Source organism: Barbatula barbatula, assembly GCF_947034865.1.
Source record: "Barbatula barbatula genome assembly, chromosome: 25".
Taxonomy (NCBI): domain Eukaryota; kingdom Metazoa; phylum Chordata; class Actinopteri; order Cypriniformes; family Nemacheilidae; genus Barbatula; species Barbatula barbatula.
The window spans coordinates 4,431,043-4,452,390 of NC_136788.1; the positions used below are offsets into that span (position 1 = coordinate 4,431,043).

At 39.7% G+C, this 21,348-nt stretch overlaps 4 protein-coding genes across 4 annotated transcripts; 1 reads left to right on the plus strand and 3 right to left on the minus strand.

The window, feature by feature from the left end:
* Positions 1–1,434: 1,434 nt before the first annotated feature.
* LOC306890509 (histone H1-like) lies at positions 1,435–2,094 on the minus strand (the record flags this gene model as incomplete). The annotated part of the gene is made up of 1 exon (XM_079450301.1): positions 1,435–2,094. The coding sequence occupies one exon, from the start codon at positions 2,092–2,094 to the stop codon at positions 1,435–1,437; it is 660 nt and encodes a 219-aa protein (XP_079306427.1).
* A 5,394-nt stretch (positions 2,095–7,488) lies between these two features.
* Positions 7,489–8,978, minus strand: tmed6 (transmembrane p24 trafficking protein 6). The gene is made up of 4 exons (XM_079450689.1): positions 8,647–8,978; positions 8,447–8,573; positions 8,120–8,274; positions 7,489–8,024 (listed from the first exon to the last, which is right to left on the minus strand). Exons 1-4 carry the CDS (start codon positions 8,833–8,835, stop codon positions 7,794–7,796), a joined length of 702 nt encoding a protein of 233 aa, XP_079306815.1. The 5' UTR covers positions 8,836–8,978; the 3' UTR covers positions 7,489–7,793.
* Positions 8,979–10,247: 1,269 nt separating this feature from the next.
* On the plus strand, positions 10,248–11,852 carry nudt7 (nudix (nucleoside diphosphate linked moiety X)-type motif 7). Its single transcript, XM_079449590.1, has 3 exons — positions 10,248–10,599; positions 10,696–10,854; positions 10,941–11,852. The coding sequence occupies exons 1-3, from the start codon at positions 10,393–10,395 to the stop codon at positions 11,289–11,291; spliced, it is 717 nt and encodes a 238-aa protein (XP_079305716.1). The 5' UTR covers positions 10,248–10,392; the 3' UTR covers positions 11,292–11,852.
* Positions 11,678–19,164, minus strand: LOC306890086 (uncharacterized protein). The gene is made up of 5 exons (XM_079449589.1): positions 18,393–19,164; positions 17,447–17,623; positions 15,906–16,127; positions 15,611–15,824; positions 11,678–12,273 (listed from the first exon to the last, which is right to left on the minus strand). Exons 1-5 carry the CDS (start codon positions 18,873–18,875, stop codon positions 12,095–12,097), a joined length of 1,275 nt encoding a protein of 424 aa, XP_079305715.1. The 5' UTR covers positions 18,876–19,164; the 3' UTR covers positions 11,678–12,094.
* Between the last annotated feature and the right edge of the window lie 2,184 nt (positions 19,165–21,348).

Here is a 21,348-nt window from a genome sequence, read left to right on the forward strand (position 1 = left end):
GAGCGGGTAGATATACGCCTCAAGCAGTTTTACGCCCCTGTTGTAACTCATGCGTCCAGTAGGGGGAGAAGGAAATACGGCGAATAACACTATATGGGGAGGCTGCCGATCTATGACCTACTGTAAAATAAATGTATTATATATATTTATTTATAAACTGTTTATATACAGGAGACTGACTGACTGATATATGATGTTGTGAATTTATAGATATTAACCATATTCAGGCCATTAGACATTCAGTACTGTGTAATTGTTCATCATACAGCTTATGGCCTACATTGCATTTTATAAAGACAAACACAATTTAACCCTTTTCTAAAATTCCAGGGGTCATTTAAAAGAAAGAGACAAAATTGTTGTGCATAATTTTTTCTTATTAACACTATGACTATTTTTAACAGCATGACTCCTGTCTTCTTTAATAGTTTTATTATCCTGCTGTAAAGTTCTCCCGCTCACTGATAAAAAGCAAAAGTTGTATAGTGGTAGAAACAATGGTTATTTATAAATAATGGCAGGATGTCATGTTTCAACATTCTTTCCTTTATAGGATCCTTACAGTACCTTGCGTCAATGACAGGTCCTCGCAGGAATTTCTCCTCAGCCTCCAAGATGGACACATGTTCCACAACAGCAAGAGCACAGATGATGGACTACCAGATACATAATTGAGATTTATCACAGCCCAAATAAGCCAAGCATCATTTTGCATGTTTAGTTTCTTTTACAACAAAGTCGAAAGGAACAACAGGGGCGTAAAACTGCTTCGGGCTATATCTACCGGCTCCAGGTCTGCAGCCTCCCACTACTCTTTAACCACAACGGCACAAATCACACTTAAAGGCGCTTTCACGTAACATGACGAGCTTAAAGTGACAGTTCACCAGAAAATGTTGTTAACTGGACCTCAGTCACTCGCATTGGTTTTATATCTTATTTTGTGTTATGCGGAGGGAAACAGTCACACAGGTTTGAAATGTGAAGAGCACGAGTAAATTATGACAGAATTTTCATTTTTTGGGTGAAATATCACTTTCAAACAGGACAACGCCTTGGTTAAATTAAAGAACGTTACACTAAAATGTCTGAGACAACACAAGCACACTGATGTAGTTGTTTTCGATCAAGACTTCTCTAACATTAAATTAGTTTGGGACTTAAACCCTGTCTGGGAAACCGTCCCTTAATATGCGCGCTGTTTCATGATACATAGAAAACAATGGTAGAAACCAAGGTCACCGCAACATTATTGCGCTTGATGTGAATTAAAAGACTCCCGACGATTACAACCCTCACAATCAATTTGAACCCGATGTCTTGAATTCATTTGTTTGTTATGAACACAGACGGTAAAGTAAAGCTGCTCTTTAGTGGGCTCTTGGTTGGCTCTTAAAAGAGCCTTTTTTGTGTAAAAACTTTGCAGATGGACTTTTACTTCTTTTTCGGGGCGGCCTTCTTGGGTTTAGCTGCTTTAGGCTTCGACGTCTTGGGTTTGGCAACCTTCGCCTTTTTCGGGCTTTTAGCTGCTTTTTTGGGACTCTTGGCTACTTTCTTAGGGGCCGCTGGTTTCTTCGCCTTCTTGGGGCTCTTCGTTGTCTTTTTAGCGACGGCAGCAACTGGCTTCTTCGCCTTCTTAGGAGATTTCTTTGCGGCGGTCTTCTTTGCCGGTGCAGCCTTAGATTTCTTGGCAGCAGCGGCGGGTTTCTTGGCAGCAGCAGCGGGCTTCTTGGCTGCGGGCTTCTTCGCTTTGGCAGCGGCTTTCGTCGCGGGCTTCTTTGTCTCGGCTTGTTTCTTGTTGAGTTTGAATGATCCTGAAGCGCCGGTTCCTTTGACCTGGACCAGAGTTTCTTTAGTCACCAGACTCTTGATGGCGATCTTGACTCGGGAGTTGTTCTTCTCCACGTCGTAGCCGCCGGCAGCGAGAGCTTTCTTCAGGGCGGCGAGAGACACGCCGCTCCTCTCCTTGGAAGCAGACACGGCTTTGACGATGAGTTCGCCCACGCTTGGTCCGGCGGTCTTGGCTTTAGCAGCAGATTTCTTCTTGGGTGATTTGGCCGGCGGCGCGGCGGCAGCTGGAGCGGTTTCTGTCATTCTTCTCTTCGGATCAGTGCTGTCACACAATCTGTAGTAGATCAGGAACGATGAGCGACCGAGCGCGGCGCTGCAGTGTTATACAGCACATGAGAACCGTACAGACTCAACTGGACAGTTCAGCGTCTGTGTGCTTCCAGGAGCCGTTGACTCGTGTGTTTTCTCCTCCAACATTTACAATAAAACCGGACTCATAAAGCCCGTGTGTGCGATAAAAACAATGTGAACACCGAGAAGAGGCGCAGAGCTCCATCTGGAAGCTAAATGACACGCTGATTAATCGTTTCATTTGTCACTTTACGGTCAAATCTTCGAGCAGCGCGAGTTACTGGATGAAGCCTCGAAGGTTTTTCTTGTTATTTGTGTGTTGAATATTTGGTGAAAATCTTTCGCGCGTCTTCTGTGTGTTTAACAGGCGCCTGACAATCACTCGAATGATAAAAACATCATTGAGAGTCTCGTGAAGTCTTATTTATAGGCGTTATTGTGGCCGTGTTGAAGCACACGCGCCACCCAGAGGCTTCCTGTCCGTCTTTAACAGATGCACCTTGTACATTCATTTGCTAATGACTTTAGGATTAAATGATTTGATGTTTACAGCACAATCAATTATTAAAGGTAGACTATGGCAACTACAATGTATATTTGCTCTCTTGTGTGTGTATCTGTATACACATTGTGTGCAAAACGTGTTTCTATTTCATAGTTCCAGGCCGCCAGAGACAGTCCGTTGGATGTTTTTCTTTGTGCCTATTGGTGCATTGTTTATTGTGTGCACATTGCAGTCTTAACTACATAACGGCACTCCCTCACAGAGATTCAGTTAGTTGACCCATTGGTTGTCCAGGTTACTTTTAATTTAGTTATGAACATTGTGGCTGCTTCATGCTCCATGTGTTCAGGCTCTATGGACGCCTGGGATGCACATATGGAATGTCCTGCCTGCTTAGGCATGGAACATCTGATTGTAATATGTTGTCCGTAGAGGCTAGACAACAGAGATTAATTAAGTTTTACCTTGAAGCTCAATATGTTTTTGCACCAGCCAGACCCAAGCATCCACCTAGCAAGACTATAGGACCCCTGAGGAAGTGACGTATTCCTGCTACATATCTAGCCCATCAGGTGGCTTAGTTATTTAATGCTGTACATGGTATTCAAGCTTTGTAGACCAAATCAACTTCTTGAAAAGTTGCGCATATAGACCTATCCATATAACCATAAACATACAAATCACTTTCAATCCTCATTATGCGTCCACAATAAAACATGCATGTCCACATACCAATTTATATAAATAAATGGTAATAATTTATCAAATAAAAGTGCATCAATTTAATTATTTTACTTTCATTTGCTAATGATCTAAGGATGCGCATATGGGTTTACCACTCATTGTCTGATTGGTATGACAGGTGTAAAGGCTTGAATGTGATCGCTGCAAACATAAATACTACGGTGAACCCCTGCATCTACGACATGATGGATGCGCTGGCATTGCTGGATGACTATGCCAATGGCAGACTAAGGAGGGAAAGGGTGTTTAGAGACCGCGAAGATTTCCTAGCCCACGATGATGACTGGTTAATAAGCCGATTAAATAAAATATAGCACAATAAGTAATTGTATTGTTTTTCCAGAGGATATGGGAGCACAGGGTGGCGAGGAGACTCCCAGCGCTGAGTCTGCAGCAAGAGTCCCTAGAGCCATGCTTTTGGAACTGTGTGCTGAATTGGGGCCAACATTACGAAACCGCGCCATCCCGGTACCATCCCAAGTCCTGTCAGTTTTAGGATTTTTGGCAATCGGGAGTTACCAGCGGGAGTTAGCCGATAGGCAAGTTAACAATATGATGATACTATTTTTTTCCTAAGCAAAGCTTGATGTGCTTCGAGACGTTGGCTCCTCACCCCATTTCCAAACCCTCAGAGTGCCAAGCAAATGCGTTACAATGATGGCCATGCTCGTGCGCGCTCTGTAGTTGAGAGAGCCATTGGCCTCCTCAAGTGTAGATGGCGTTGCCTTGATGTTTCGGGTGGTAGACTTTTATATCAACCAAAAAAAGTCTGCCAGATCATCATGGCATGTGCCATTCTACACAACATGGCACAGAGGAATGGTGTTGCTCTCCCCCTGACCTCCCTTACCTCCAGCATGAGGAGCCTGACCCTCCATTGTTGCTATACAATTACTTATTGTGCTATATTTTATTTAATTGTGCTAATGCAATAAAATTATTTACCCGTTTCCACCATGTCTGTGTCTCCCTCCGTGTCAGGCAGAATACCGCACACACTGGTTTCTCCAATTATAGAAGCCAGCCGGGTCTCCAAGGGGGACAGATCGGACTTCCCAGGACCCCAACCAGTCCCAGACACACTCTGTCGGTGCCTGGCGAGCCTTTTTTTGCCCCTACTTTTAAATCGGACCACTTCTTTTTTATTTCGGGAACCGTCCGGTTAGCTGAACCAACTGCATTTACAGCTGCAGTCACATGCTGCCATTCCACACTTTTTTTTTGTTCGTGACGCCAATACTATGGCTACCAAACAAAATACATTTCCTTTCCTCCACCTTAGTCACAAGAACCTCTATTTCTACGTTCCAGGTTCAGCGCAAGTATCCCTGTTTCAGCTTCCTACAGCTTGCTGGCCTTCTCACGGCACCCTCATCTGTGATTCAGTTAGGCCTGTTACATCTCTTGCCTCTTCAACGCTCCTTTCCTGTAGCTAAGTGGTAAGAGCATGGTTCTAGCAAAGCCAAGGTCGTGGGTTCGATCCCAGGGGATTGAACATGCCTAGAAACACATGTATAGGATAATGCAATGTATGTCTCTTTGGATAAAAGCATAAACATGTAAATGGTTGATAGCCAAGCGCCTATAACTAATTCACAATCAGGGCACGCTGGTTCGTGTCATGACCGACTGTGTTCCCTCCAGAGCCTCAGAGCGGCAGCAGAGTTTTATCAGAGATGTGTTCCGATTTGGCCACCCCAGCACGCAGGGAGGTGATAACCACAGATGCTTCCCTCATTAGGCGTCTTAAGACCCCAGCATGTATGACCTATACCCAGTGGGACTTACGAGTGATGCTGGATAGTCTCTGCTCAGTCCCCTATAAACCATTGGAGCAAGCAGACCTTAGGAGCATTCCTTTTGGCAATTACATCAACCAGAAGAGTTGGTGAGCTACAAATTGTCAGTAAGCCCACAGTGTCTCAGATGGGTTTACCACAAACCAGTTGTTTGTCTGTTTTGGCCCTGGCAAGGAGGGGCGCACCCTTATTGAAGCACAGGCTTCAATAAGGGTGGGTAGTATACTAAACTGTACTATAATTGAGGCGTATGGTTCAGCAGGCTATACGATGCCAGCACTATTCAACTTGAGCAGTGGCCATGTCTTCGGTGGAATTGTGTGGTGTGACCCTGTCAGAAATATGTGCAGCAGCTACTTGGGCATCACCTAGCACATTCACAAGGTTTTACAGACTTGATGTGTCTTCTGTTCCTTTTATTGGCTCGGCAGTCTTGCTTGTTGACGTTCATGCCGCGGTATCCTCGTGACTTTGTTGTATTCGTCTTCCACTATGTACTGACCATCTCTGGCCGTCTGGAACTATGGAATAGAATGCTGGTTTCTCCCGTAACCGTGGTTCTATGAATAGTGGAAGACTGCTACAGTGTCTTGTTACTCAGATTGAGAATGACAAAGAGAGCGACCGTGACATAGTCTGGGGTTTATATAGCTTCCGACACATCATCGGTCAGGATCAGGTGTGACTGAATTAAATACGGATTCTCGATCAGAGGTGGGTAATAATGCGTTACATTTAATTAAGTAACATTTTGGAAAATATGTGCTTTTAAAGTCAAATTAAAAGTGGGTACTTTTACTCTTGCTGGAGTATATTTTTAATAGAAAATCTGTACTTTTACTTTGTTAAATTGCGTGACGTTCCTTCGTGCCTTCATTTTAAGGAAAATTGCTTCAAATTTTAAAAATGTTAGATGCAGAGACACAACATGCGTGCAACCTGTTAGACACAGAGACGTGGACTTGCAGAAATATACATTTTGAAGAACAGAAGGAAGAACTTGTTGATGGGCATGTGAACACTGTTTACTGTATGTTTACAAGTAAGAGCTTTTCATAACACGCACATGTGACACATGTGAAAACATTAATTTAGTCAATCTAAGATCATTTTTATTTCATATATTCATATTAGAAGCACTGCAGATGTTTAAGTTCATCATAGGAAATGCCCTGAGTTTAGTAACAGCAAAGCTCAGGTTTACTTTAGTTTGTCATGGTCTATTATTCTAAATAAGTAGTTGTAAAGGCTACATTGATATTGGGACTAGATTGAACTTACAGAAATGCTTGTCTCTTCTGTGCTTGCAATATACACACAGAGACTAGAATAGACAGATATCTGTGTATGATGATAATAATCATATTGATTCAAATATATTATTAAAATTAATATTTTTATGAATAGTAGGCCTATACTGTATAATCAGATAGAAAGGAACAAAGTAACTAGCTACTTGAGTAAAAGTTAAAAAGTGTGCAATGAAAAAACTACTCAAGTAAAAAGAAAAGTCACTTTTTTTAAATAACTTGAGTAACAATTTCTCTTGTTACATATTTTGGCGGGCCCACCTCTGTTCTCGATGTATGCGCGAGACGCCATTCTTCCACTATACTGATCGTCTCTGGCGGTCTTCCACTAATTTATAGAACGACGGTTACGGGAGTAACCAGCGGTAGCCTACATTAAAGTGATAGTTCAACCTAAAAAATGAAATTCAGTCATCATTTACTCATTTCAAACTTGTTTGACTTTCTTCTGCAGAACACAAAGGAAGATATTTTGAAGAATGTTAGATACTAAATAAATTTTTGTTCCAAGATAAAAAAGTAAGTATGACAGAAATTGAACTATCCCTTTAAAGGCACAGAAATGCATAGGCATGTATTTTCATATTTACACTGATGATGTTTATCTAAGGGGAGATAAAACAAATATGCTCTAATGTCAAATGAATGTTTATTTATATTGTTATTGTATTATTATTTTAAATAGATGTCATGTCGGAAAGATGTTAAATTTTATAGTAAGAGTGACAATTGAACAAATTGACTAAAATGTTTTAAGGTACTGCTCAATAATATTGTAATGTGTTACTTACCCGAGTGTCTTTATGCAAGTTAAATTTATAGTGTAAAAGTCTGAATTCATATACAAGTTATGATCTATTTATTGATCTATTTGTTATTAAAGTGTGTGCGTGTGTGTGCGTGTGCGTATACATATTTGAAACTAGTATTCAGTGGCATTTACTTTAAGGTTTTTAAAGACAACACAGAGGACAGCTAACAGCAAACTCTCGTCTCTCTTACTCATTTATTGAAAAAGAGTTTAATCTAAATACAGTTCCTCCCTTGAGCGGGACCTGTAACAATGTCTTTCTTGAATGTTATATGTGATCCATGCTGGTTTTTGAAGTCTCCCTATCACTTCTATGCCAGAATTGTAGATTCAGTAGATGTAAAGACCATATGAATGAGATTAAGATGAAATAGTCTATGAGTACCTTCCATAATGAAGTGCTTTGTTTTTATTCTCTCAGAATGAGCCATTTCTACTAAAAGAAAATGAACAGCACACATATACGGATTAGGTGTTGATGATTAACAGCGGGGTTTGTCGGTCTGTGTTGGGTTTGTGTTAAAGAGTCTCTTGAGATAGTAAAGTTGCAGATATCCAGCTGTAATGATGATCAGACTCTGAACCGCAGACCAGCTGCTCACATAACTGTGGTTTGACTGAAGCAGGTAAAAATCAGCTCCTCTTCTCATTCGCTCGTAGTTATAGTGACGCCACATGTGGAAGACAAACATCTGCAACCTGTTGGTGCTTTCCTAAATGCACATTTGAGAAGGGTGGTGAGATTTCAGAAGGAATTAGTACTTTAACAACAGTAGAATGCATTGCACTCAATGCAGCAGTTGCTTACTTCAATTGTTGACAATGTGCTGTTAATCTCTTTCATATCTTCTTCTTTTTGCTTCTCGATGTTCTCCTGTCCACCGGAGTACACACCAAAGTTCAGGAATATCTGCATGCTCCCAAAACGATTGTGGAAGTTGCTGAAGCACATCTGATAAAAACCTGCACATATAATATTAGTAACACATCATTGTGGCTCTGTAAAGAAGTGCATACAGTTCCTTCACATTCTTCTACTTGTGTTTCACAGAAATAAATCATGACGGTTTGTAAAATGAATGGGAAAAGCAAGCATTTTGTTTTAACTTCACAAAACTCATGTAAAGTGACTCACCGGTCTCCTCAACATTAAAGGCAATCTGACCGCTTGCATCATCAGCTCTGCCGACTATTAAACTGCTGGGAGCATTGATCATGACCGAGAGATGACGGTCAAGAGCCACACCAGTTACCAACTGAACCTACACAAACACATATTGACCATCAATATGTCAATATCTATTGGATTGTATTTCGTCTGCAAGTTTAACTTACCATAAAGTTAAGGTAGAAGGTCTCACCATACCGTGAGTCGTGCCAGTAGCACTGGAGACCTCCAGCAGGCAACACAAAGGCAAAATCATACTGATCTGCTCCCCTGAAAACACCTTCATCAGATCCTCCGCTGCTGCCCAAACTAAATAATAACGCAAGCCAAACCAGAGAAACGTCTTTCAGAAACATTGCAAACACAGCTTGAAGCTAAATGATCGGTTTCTGGGTTCACTGAAGTTTCTGATGTTGATTCACTTTCAGTCTGACGTGTAGTTCAGATATTTCCTCTGGGCTTTACGGGTGGGAAAAATCAAGTCAGGTCACAGGTGCAAGAGGACAGACTTCCTGAAGTGACCAATGACATTTCAAGCATTTTATGTTAAAGTGTTTGAAAAATGTGTCTAAATGTGAAAACGATTCAAAGCCTTTAACAGCCTCACCAGTTTCCTCATTGTTTTAGATTACAAAAAATTCTCTCTGTGAAACAAATGACAAACATCACCTTGGGTGTCCATTTCACCTTGGGCATTTAATTTAATTTGCATTTTGTTTTGTTTGTTTTTCATGGTGCTATACTTGGTGTTTAGTAAGCTACATTACATTTCATTTATGCTTAGAGGAAATATTATTCAACTGTTTTGTCTGTTATCTGTTACTTTCACCAATCACATTCTTTTATATTCACAGCCTCAGGAAAAATTAAAAGACCAATGTAAATTTTCATTTAATCAGCATTTATATGGTCATTTCAGTCCTGTCTGTTGTATTTCAAACCAAATTAAATCTCAGGAGTGACAGTCATCCAACAGCATTGTGAAAGACTGACAGTATGACAAGACACATGAAAACTGTGATACAAAATCGAGGTTATTAATTGTTTTGCAATATTGACTAAATATATGGGGAAAAGTTGACAAGTAGGGGGCGCTTTTTTTGTATTTTCCATTTTGCGTTACATTTCTGCATTTACGCTCTGACCGAATACGGTTATTAAACTTCATAACCACCTCTAAATAACCCGTGTCAACGAGATTATTATATTTATCTAGAAAATACTGCGACAGTTTCAGAGACAATATATGCTTCTGATTTTAAAATGTACCATAGCCATGTGTTTAGGTAAAATTGCCATTTCAGTTTCATTCTGTGATCTACTAACAATATTTGTCCCAAATATCAAATACAAATATTGTTTATGTTTTGTATTTATTTGCAGGAAACAGATCAAAATAACAGAAAAGATCCTCTGTATTTCAGAGCTCAAATACTGAAAAGAAAACAAGTTCGGGTTCACCTTTAAGCAATACAAGACATGCGCATTTTTATGGCTCTGGAATATACACACAGTCATATAAATAACCCGCATGATCATTTTATTTTATTATAACAGGACGTTGCGTCAGAATCGTGACATTTTGCTCGCAGTTGACTTGTCGAATTGCGTTTTGCGATCTAGCCACAATAAAACCTAATCTTAATATAACCTTAACACCAAAATAAGCTTCCTGTCACAGATTAATGATAAAAAAAGTTAAAAATGAAGTAGAAAGATGGCAGCAGTGCAAATATGAACCGTCGTTAAACCACAAGAAGAAGACCGCTGACCAATTACAGACAACTATCGAGTCGTCTAGCCCCGCCCATTGCGGTCCAGCCGCTTTCAGTCCTGTGGTTGTTCTGTCTGTTATCTCTTGTCCACGGATTCAACCGAATGAACTTAGAACCGAACCAAAAGCATCATGGGATATGCAGAAGCGTCATCACTGGTGTCCGGGCGAGAGTGATACTCACGACGTTATGGATCACAAAGAGAAGATTATAGCGTCATTAAAGAAATATGAAACTGATGAAGACTTCTCCTATTTACCCGCTCTACCCAAAGCCTCTGTCCTCATACCCCTCCTGCTGAAAGATGGCCAACTTCGACTTTTATTCAACGTCCGTTCACTTAACGTAAGAAGCGATATTCGCTGGCTGAATTACTGTCTAGCCTCCTTGTGCGTATATTGCTGAAAAAGGTAACAAATAAAGTCTTCCGCACTTCTCCAGCTCAAAGATCACGCAGGTGAAGTTTGCTTTCCCGGAGGTAAATCCGAGTCCAGCGACAGAGATGAAATAGACACGGCTTTGAGGGAAGCAGAAGAAGAAATCGGTCTTCCTCCGAACCGAGTGGAGGTGATCTGCAAACTCTTCCCCATCATAAACAAGGTTTGACTTAAGACTCGGGTATGATGTGGCCACTGCTGTGTGTGTTGCGGTGGTCATGTGTGAAATGTTTTTCTTTGATTTCACAGACTGGTCTTTTGATAACTCCGGTTGTTGCTTTCATTGAGGATTCCTTTAAAGCGCGTCCAAACCCACATGAAGTCAGCGAGGTGTTCACCGTTCCTCTGGAGTTTTTTACTAGAGAGACCGATCATTCCTGCTATCGTGTACCCAGCATCTTTGGACCGACACATAGTTTTATTTACACCGATCACGGTACAGACAGCATCCATCAGATATGGGGACTGACAGCAGCCTTGGCCATCGCCGTTGCTGTTTTTGCCCTCCAAAAGATGCCCGAGTTTGAGGTCGGCTATGACCTGAAAGATCCAGTTTCTCACTTTAAACGTTTTCTCAATCGTAGAATAAGCAAATTATAAAAGTTTAATTATTTTACTAATAGTCGAAAATTACATCTTATTCTCAGTGAACATTATTTGAAGTTTCCTAAAATGTGGCGAGATTTAGTTTAATCTCTGTGTAGGATTGCACACATACACACTATTTTTTTAATTTATTTTTATAAAGGGGTTTTATGACGTCAGCTATTCCCCAAAATGCCCACCAGAGAGCATCATTCGCTTTTTTATGGCATACGAACTAATATTTCCCCAAGTCCATAATTAAATGTTTGAGTCCAATGTTTTATTAATAAATGAAGTAAATAAACATGTTAATGTATTTTGTATATCTATCAGTTTTGGTTTAATTGAGGTGTTTTTCACCAGGCACTTAACTTGGATGTAAGGATTATCACTAGATGTTTGCTTAAATCTTTATTGTTCGGCAAGCTGTACAGTTTGACATTCAACGACTTCCACTTTATCACAACAGATGTCTTCTGGAAAAGATTTTGTTTTATGTCACATTATGAATGATAACAATTCACGTGCACAAACACAGGCATTATATTACAATAAAAAAATTATGTTTGTACTGGGTTCTTTCGTGGCAAAAAAGTCATTCGGGTTTTATGTGTACCATTTGGTGGTTTGTAGATGTCATTTAGTAAAAATCTGGATTTTATGAGATAGTCTCATGACAATAAACGTGTTGGTCAGATTATCCATGTTTTAATGCTGATCTTACACTTAAGTCATTTTGAAGTGCATGTAAATAGCAAAAACAAAATAAGCAACGTTTTAAGCATCGTGATTTGTTCGAACAGGTCGGACACACACTGTCATTCAAACATTTCTGAGGACAGTCCAGTTTGTCTGAAGGTTTCGGCCACATGTCTGGAGTGTTGTATTTTGGCTAAAAGGGCCTCAAACACGTCATTCTGATCCAGTGCTGTGGCCGTTTTGTAGATGAACATTCCCAGTGACTCCAGTCCTCTCATGCCCAGATTCACACCACAACCTTCAAGACAATCAAATTATAGAAATAATGTTTTCAAATATGTGTGAATGAAATAGTTGCATGTGTAGAACACACTAAATACACAACATAAAATAATGCGTAAACCTCTCAAAGGTAATTTAATTAACGTTAAACTAACTAAACATGAACATAATACAGATAATCAACTGTTACAACTCGGATTGCTAAATATTAGATCTTTCTCTAATAAAGCACTTTTTGTTAACGATAAGATAATAGATCATAAAATAGACATGCTCTGTCTGACAGAAACATGGCTAAAGCCAGATGATAATATTACTTTAAATGAGTCTGTCCCCCAAGATTATTATTATAAACACTAGTCTCGCCTAAAAGGCAGAGGGGGAGGTGTTGCTGCACTTTAACGTAACTCTTTTAGCATTTCCCAGAAGTCTAATCCTAAATACAATTATTTTGAAGTCATGGTACTTGATGCATCAATACCTAATATTAAGGACAAAACATCTTTAAAATTTATTCTGGCTATTGTATATAGGCCTGCAGTGCACCACACAGATTTTATTAAAGAATTTGGTGGGTTCTTATCAGAACTAGTACTGTCTGCAGACAGAGTCCTTGTTGCTGGGGACTTTAACATTCATGTAGATAATGATACAGATGCTTTAGGAATGGCTTTTAAAGACACTCTTAACTCCATGGGCGTTAGTCAACATGTGTCAGGACCTACTCACCTTCGTAATCATACTTTAGATTTAATTTTGTCTTACGGTATAAACGTGGTCGATGTTAAAATCCTTCAGCAGAGCGAAGACATCTCAGATCATTATCTGGTATCATGCTTGCTTCAATACCCAATGGTGGCAAATCAAACTCCAAGTTACAAATATTGTAGAACACTTCAACTACAAAAGGTGCGTTTCTTGATAATTTGCCTGAATTGTCTCAAATCTCTAGCATGAGTAACGTTGAAGATCTTGACTTTACCATTGAAAATATTAATGCCACCTTCTCGGAAACGCTAGACATAGTTGCTCCTCTGCGCTTAAAGAAGATTAAAAATGACAGACCGACACCGTGGAAAAATGAACACACTCAGGCTCTAAAGAAAGCGGCACAAAAAATGGAGCGCAACTTTAAGAAAACTAAATTAGAGGTATTTCGTATTGCCTGGAAGGATAGTATTAAAAAATACAGGAAAGCCCTAAAAACGTCTAGATCTGCCTACCTTTCATCACTAATAGAAGAAAACCAGCATAACCTTAGGTTTTTATTTGATACAGTGGCCAAAAATAAATCGTCAGCGACTTCTGATTCTGTATACCAGGATAGCAGTGATGATTTTATGAACTATTTCACAAATAAAATCCAAGATATTAGAGAAAAAATTATAACTATGTAACCAGAAGTGAATCCCGCTGAACAAACGACTAACTACAGCGCCCCAAGGAGAAATTACGTTTATTTTCTACTATAGATCACGATGAACTCTCTAATAATCATTAGATCATCTAAATCAACTGCATGCATGCTAGACCCTATACCTACAAATCTACTGAAATAGATGCTCCCAGAAATTATAGATCCTCTACTTAGCATTATTAACTAGGACATGTGCCTAAAGCATATAAGGGGGCTGTTATAAGGCCCCTTGTCAAAAAACCCCATCTGGACCCTGGAGAACTAGTTAACTACAGACCTATTTCGAATCTACCTTTCTTATCTAAAGTTCTGGAAAAAGTAGTCTCAATTCAAATATGCTCCTTCCTCCAAAGGAATGAGATTAATGAAGATTTCCAGTCTGGATTTAGAGCACATCACAGTACAGAGACTGCTCTGATTAGAGTTACAAATGATCTGCTTATGGTGTCCGACCGAGGTTGTATCTCCTTATTGGTGCTGCTAGATCTTAGTGCTGCATTCGACACCATTGACCACAGCATGCTCCTACATAGACTCGAAAATGATGTCGGTATTAAGGAAATAGCTTTGAAATGGCTTAGATCTTATTTATGCGACCGTTTTCAATATGTAGCAATAAACAATGAGGTATCACGCAAATCGCAAGTCCAGTATGGTGTACCACAGGGCTCAGTCTTAGGGCCTATGCTCTTTGCATTATACATGCTACCTCTAGGAGATATAATAAAGCAACACGGAGTAAGCTTTCACTGTTATGCTGATGATACGCAACTTTATATTTCCTCAAAGCCTCATGAAACACAGCAATTCCATCGAATAGTGGAATGCATAGTCAATATAAAAAAGTGGATGAGTAGCAATTTTTTATTACTGAACTCGGACAAAACTGAAGTGTTACTTATCGGACCGAAAACCGCCCTACGTAACAACCAAGAATACTGCTTAACTATTGATGGATCTTCCATAAAACCTTCATCTTCAGCTAAGAATCTTGGCTTTATATTCGATAGTACTCTGTCATTTGAGAACCAGGTCGCCAACACCTGTAAAATTGCGTTTTTTCATCTTAAAAATATATCTAAACTACGTCATATGCTGTCACCATCAGATGCAGAGAAGCTTATACATGCCTTTATGACATCAAGACTAGATTACTGTAATGCACTATTAGGTGGTTGCCCTGCAGGCCTATTACAAAACTCCAACTGGACACTCTGTCAGTTTAAATCTAGACTAAAGACGCATCTTTTTAATCTTGCATACACTACACTATCATAATATATATATTTCAAAGATCTAGGCTGCACTAGTTAGATCAACTGGAACCAGGGACACTTCCAATAACAACTGATGCATTTGTTGCATCAAAGAGTGCAGAACAGTACTCTACTCTCAGCCAGTCTTGTCTCATTGTTCCAAGGTTACCGGAGCGGGCAGGGCGCAAACCATACCCAGACCTGACAAATGCTGGACGAAGGACGTGGCGACTCTACAAAACTTCAGTCGCTATTAGATTATTAATGATCATTTTAAATCTAACTGTTTTTTATTTTGCTTGTTGTGCCATCACTGTCGAGCTTGTGCAGAGCATGCAGCTTTTGCCAGAGGGGAACTGGAATCCCCTGGTTAGGCCTGGTCTCCCTCTGAGGTTTTTTTTCTCCTCCAATGGAGTTTTGGGTTCCTCGCCACCGTTTGCATACTGTTTTGCACTGTTTGCCTGGCCGGGGGGGCTGCTAGAATTTGATAGTCTTATTTAATTAACTCTGCATTTAGGAATTTATTGTGTTTTTTTATGTTTTACCTATAGTCAATGTTTTCTTGTACAGCTGCTTTGTAACAATGAAAATTGTAAAAAGCGCTATATAAATAAAGCTGACTTGACTTAACTTAAAGGCCGAAGCATTGAGATTTGTGAATTAAACATGAATCGACTGACCGGTGTCAAAGTTGAGCACTCTCGCAGCTTCTCCTTCCACGGTGACGGCAACATGATCTCCTCCGATGTAAGCAGCACTAACACGTCTGTGTGATAACATGATCTCAAACAACTTGCGACTGCACTGCATGTGATGCAGCGTGACATCACTCAGACGCGGCTCAATGTCTGTCTTATATGCATTGAATGACTGATGGAAGATGTTCTTCATCACCTGAAGACAACGTCACAGTATGAATATAGAATGACACTAGATATTTATATAAGAAAATGTGTTGTGTTTCAGTTGTCTTACAGATGGATTGGCCGTGTGACGTAGGAAATGCATTATTTTGGAGTCTGCGTCTGAAGTGCAGGCCAGAGCCATGTAACGGTTCCTGAATGTTCCGTATATTTTCAGGTGGAACCCGGGTTTCACCGCAGGCTGTGAGGAGTTGCGTGGTTCTTTCACAGTGTTGATACCGTACGCAGATAGATCAAAGTATAAACTGTGTGCACGGATCTCTGGAGTTGGAACCTGGAGCAGAAACAAGTTATTTTAGTTTTGTAATGAATTTATTAAAGGGAAAGTTTGCCTGAAAATGAAACTTCTGTCATTGTTTACTCATCCTCCTTTCATCTCAAACATGTATGAGTTTTTTTCTGCAGGACACAAAAGAAGATGTTTTGAAGACAGTTGGTTACCGAACAGCACAGGCACCCATTTACTTCTATTGTATGGACACAAAACCAATGCATGTCAATGGGTGCCAGTTAACAACATTCTTCAAATATATTCTTTACAGAAAATACATAAATACAGGTTTGAGATGATAGGAGAGTGAGAAAATAATGACAGAATCTTCAATTTGGGGTGAACTATCACTTTAATAATGAACTCTATGTGTGTCATTGACTGTAAACAAAATCCAGTGAAAAAAACAGATAAAGTACCGGCAGAAAATAACTGTAAAAATTGATACGGAAACTCCCTTCATAATACAGTCTATTGTGCCCTGTTTTATACATATGTTTTTGTTGAGTGTTGAATAAAAATGAAATAATTCAATAATACATTTTTTACATATAGCCTTCATCTTCCTTCCATGTTACAGGGGGGAACGCAATATTTCCATATTGACAATGTTTTAGATACAAAACCACAAGAAACATCAGTAAAGATTGAGAATCAGACCTTAAACGTTATAAATGTAATGTCATCCTTGTATTACTCGCTGTGTTTCGGACACTAATACATTTGCATATCTTGATTCAGCACCAGTTTAAGTCTGTGTGATGAATCTCGGTTGAGATGAATAAAACCTGACCTCATTTACATAACTAAACTTTCTGATCTCTTAAAATAAATAAATACATAGACATATAATGTGAAAACTAAATGACACCCACACAATCCAATGTGAAAATATAAACAAGCTCAATGTAAGTATCTGTTGAGTTCATCAGAAAGAACCTCTATTATTATTCATCATGACTTCATAACCTAACTCAAAGACTGAGCCCTGATGACCTCAAGAACACAGACCGCTCGTTCTAACACTATTTATATTTAAGAATACAAAACCGATATAATAAACATATGATTATAAGTGTATGAAATGATTGAAAGAGGATGAGACAATAAAACATAAACGTACAGAAAAATAAATCCTTACAGAATCAAAGTGCTTACAACAATATGAACCATTTTTCTCTATTGGAAATATTATTACAACATGACTGATCAGCTTAGAGTGTAAAACACTGTTAGATTCACTATGGTTCAGGTGACAGCTGTCTGCCTTTACTTTTGACACCATATAAAGAAACCAATAGATGCGTAACACTAAGACTCACCTGTCTCTGGTCCAGTCTTTCTATAGTAGCATTGGCTGCATACGCACGACACGACTCTACAATATAATCTGCACTGATGCCCAGTACAGAACAAGAGTCTCCACACGATCCATCAGCGACTATGATGATCCGCGGCCGTTCTTTTCTGGACATCTTCCTCAGATATTCTTCACTAAACTACAGCAAAAGAAAATGTAAACAGAAACATTATTCGTGTGCTTTGAGATACACTGCCTGTGAAAATGAAGAGTTTAGTACAAAAATGAGAATAGTCAAAAATCATGTTTTTTATGATGTTAACAAGTTTTCATTGTGTTTTATGTTGTAAGTTAGCTGAGTTATTATGGCTTAATTAGGACTTAAATATTAATTGGACTGCACAAGACAAAAACAAGATTTTTTATTCTTTTTAGTTATCTCATTTTGGATCAAACTCTTAAAATATAATCATATTAAATATGACAATGTCAGGCTATTAAATCTCTTAATAAGAGTCTTCGGCTTTGATTTGACAGATATCTAACCTCTAAATCATTTGCAATGTCTTGAAAATAAGTTCTTCCTGTGGTTGCCGGGGCACTCCTGTGTGGTTGCTAAGGTGTAGCTAGGACGACCTCTTGACTTCCAGGGTGTATTTTACATGTATGATATATATTCTTCTGTTGTTTTTTTGTTCTGTTGTTGAAAAGGTTCCGTCATAAGTGTTTCACGATCAATACAAGACGGCTTGTCACGCAGAATAACTCTACATGAATAAACTGAAGCTTCTATATGTTTCATTTATTGTATTTCTCCATTGTAGACTACAACAAATACAAGTGAGATCATTACTCTGTCACACCCAGTTTCCAACTGTAACAAATAGCAGACAAGCACACAAAAACCGTCACTGTAAAAACAACAACAACAGCACGTGCATGTTCTGACTGATTCACGAGATGCGCACCTTAGTACCCAAACGGACTTTCACGTCAACCCTTTGCTTCTTTCCTTCCAGGATGCTCAGCAAATACTCCTGAAACACTCCGATTTTTGTAAAGAAGTGCTCGTTGTGCCAGCAGCCCTCCATGTTGTCGAAATCCACCCCCAGGTTGAGGAGGAAGCGGACGCTGCGGGGATCGAGCGCGATCTGCTGGGGTCTGCAGAGCAGCGCGCTCCTGTAGCGCTCATCCAACACCGTCAGTTTCAGCACCTTGCCCGAGCGAACAGCGACCAGTGCCGCAGTGAGTCCGATCGGACCCGAGCCCACAACCAGAACCGAGATGCGAGCCCGCCACTGTCGAATCCCGTCCAGGCTGACCTTCAATATCACGTAGAGCAGCACTGCGAGTAAAGTACTGAGCGCGGTGTCGTACGCCAGAGTCCCGTACTGCTCCTCCACGCTGCCGTTAAAGCGATTCACGAGGCTCTCCGCGTTCACCGGCTCCATGTCGTGATTAATGAAGCGACACGAGCATCACTTGTTGACGAGCTTTCATCTTCATCCGCGTTACATGTGAGCAGTAGGCTGAACGCGCACGAGCAGCTGCCCTGCACTTCTATCAAACCGATCTGAATTCTTGTGAATCATCACATAACGCATGTGGCATTATTAGAAACATAAGTGCGCTGACTAAATCACATGATAAACTATTCCCAGTATTCATCCATCTTTATCCAGCAGAAAGACACCAGTGGTATAGTCAATGCCCTGTCGGGGTCGAACCTCGCAGTGTTATATTCGGCTTTTATTGATTCGCTAGGGCTAAAAGTGTCAGGCTGATGGGATCCAGTCTTACAGGTTTTGCTGCACTGAACGACTGAAGCCATTGTAAACTAAAAAGAGCAAATGCAAGACACACAATGGTAAAACATGTGTTCAATGTTGAGTCAGATGATTGATGCAACCTTGTGTGCACATTTGCATTCAAATGATTGTCAACTGTTAAAACTATACATATAATGTATATGTGTGTTTACAGTGCATTCAACTTTTATCAGGCATTTCCTGAAACCAAACCCATTGTATTTCTGCCATCACGCACAACTGTTTGAGATTTCCATTTAATAATGCATTGTAGTTCTTTCATGTACAAGATTCATTTCAGGTCCATCTGAAGGTTATTTCCATTTAAGGGCTTCCCCTTAGTTACAGTTGCCATGGGATCAGGCTTTCAGCATCAAGCTTTCTAGCAAGCAAGCAGGGAAAAATCTTTCCAACTGAGTTGAATTGGGGAGAGATGGCAGAATGTTCTTTCCCTGAGATAGTAATATAGGACACAAAGCTGATGTTATGAAGCAAAAACACCAAAAAAATGAGACATCATTCTGAATACAGATCAATCACTGATGGATGTACACTGAATATACAACATAATGGTTTTCTTCTCCAAATTCTTTCTTAAAGGGGTAGTTCGGACAAAAATGAAAGTTCTGTCTTGAATTTCTCAACCTCAAGTCGTTTCAGATCTGTATAAATGCATTTGTTCTGTTAAACACAAAAACATATTTGGAAGAATGTTACCAACTTAGATTTGCCAACATCATTGACTACCCTAGTAGAAAACATGTAAATGGTATGTCAACGGTGCCCTAAAACTGTTTGCTTTCCTGAATCCTCCCAAATATCTCATTTTGTAAAAGAAAGAAATATATACAATAATTTTTTTCTAGACTATAGTCCAATGATGCCCCAGAAATGTCAGTTGCTAGATTCTTCCAAATATATTTCTTTGCGCTTAAGAAAACTAAGAAATGTGTAGATTGAGTAATTCATGACAAAACTTTCATTTTGGGGTGAATTATCCCTTTAATGTAGTGGTTAATGTGGTGGTAGTTCTCAAACTGGGGTCCGCAGATTCTGTGTAGGCCTATATAAATGTATCATCATTTTGATGCAATCAACATCAGAAAAATAAGCCCACCAACCCAAAGAAATTGTATTCCAGCATTGTATAACTTTGGTTAAATAAAAAATCAAAGTATAAGATTACAAGTCTTTATTTGGGGGGCCGCAAAGCAATGCACCCTACACAAAGGGGGCCTTACAACAAAAAGGTTTGAGAACCACTGCTTTCTGTTGAAGATTTACACACAAAATGGACTGGTGTTTTAAACAGTGTACGATCAGTTTATCTTTGAGTTTCTCCTATTTTTCTTTTGATGAACTTTTATCCAGAATAAATGTTTCTCTTGTGTCTGTTGCAGCTCATTAATATCCAAAGCTTTACTTTAAAGCAATTAACAAGCAAGCAAAACCTTATCTGAACACTCAATTACGTCTGTTTGCTTAGCATCATTGCTCATATCAGGTTAGGCCTTTTTGTTAAACGCTTATATTGTTGCACTGTTTGAGCTATGAATATACAGTACATGTTCTGTCACTGTCAAACACTATCACTCCTATCGATTTGCAGTCCAATAGTTGGTGTATCTAAGAGAGGTGAAGGAAAAGTAAATCGGAGGACATTGACGAGTAATCTGGGCATGATTTTGAGTCTTTGAATCCAAAACAAAACCACAGCTAGAGAAAGCACACATTCATGTAACTGGACTCAAGACCTTACGCTAGTTACTAAGATACAGTCCTGTTTGACAACTAGCCCCATGCAGTCTCTCTTGACACACTAGAAGGAACACACTATTTTTTATGCATTTTAAATCACGTGTGTCACATGCTAATGGCAATAAGTAAATGACAATGGAGTCAGCACCAGCAGTGATGGTTATAAGATCTCCGTGAGCACCTGGCAACCAAAGACACACAGAGAGAGGGAGAGAGAGAGAGAGAGAGAGAGAGAGAGAGAGAGAGAGAGAGAGCTGGATCGGGACTGATTCATCCGGAGAGAATCCAGGTGTTCATTAACTGCAGTTGAGCAGAGGAAGGCTGATACCACACAACAGGATGATGAGGAGACGGCCAG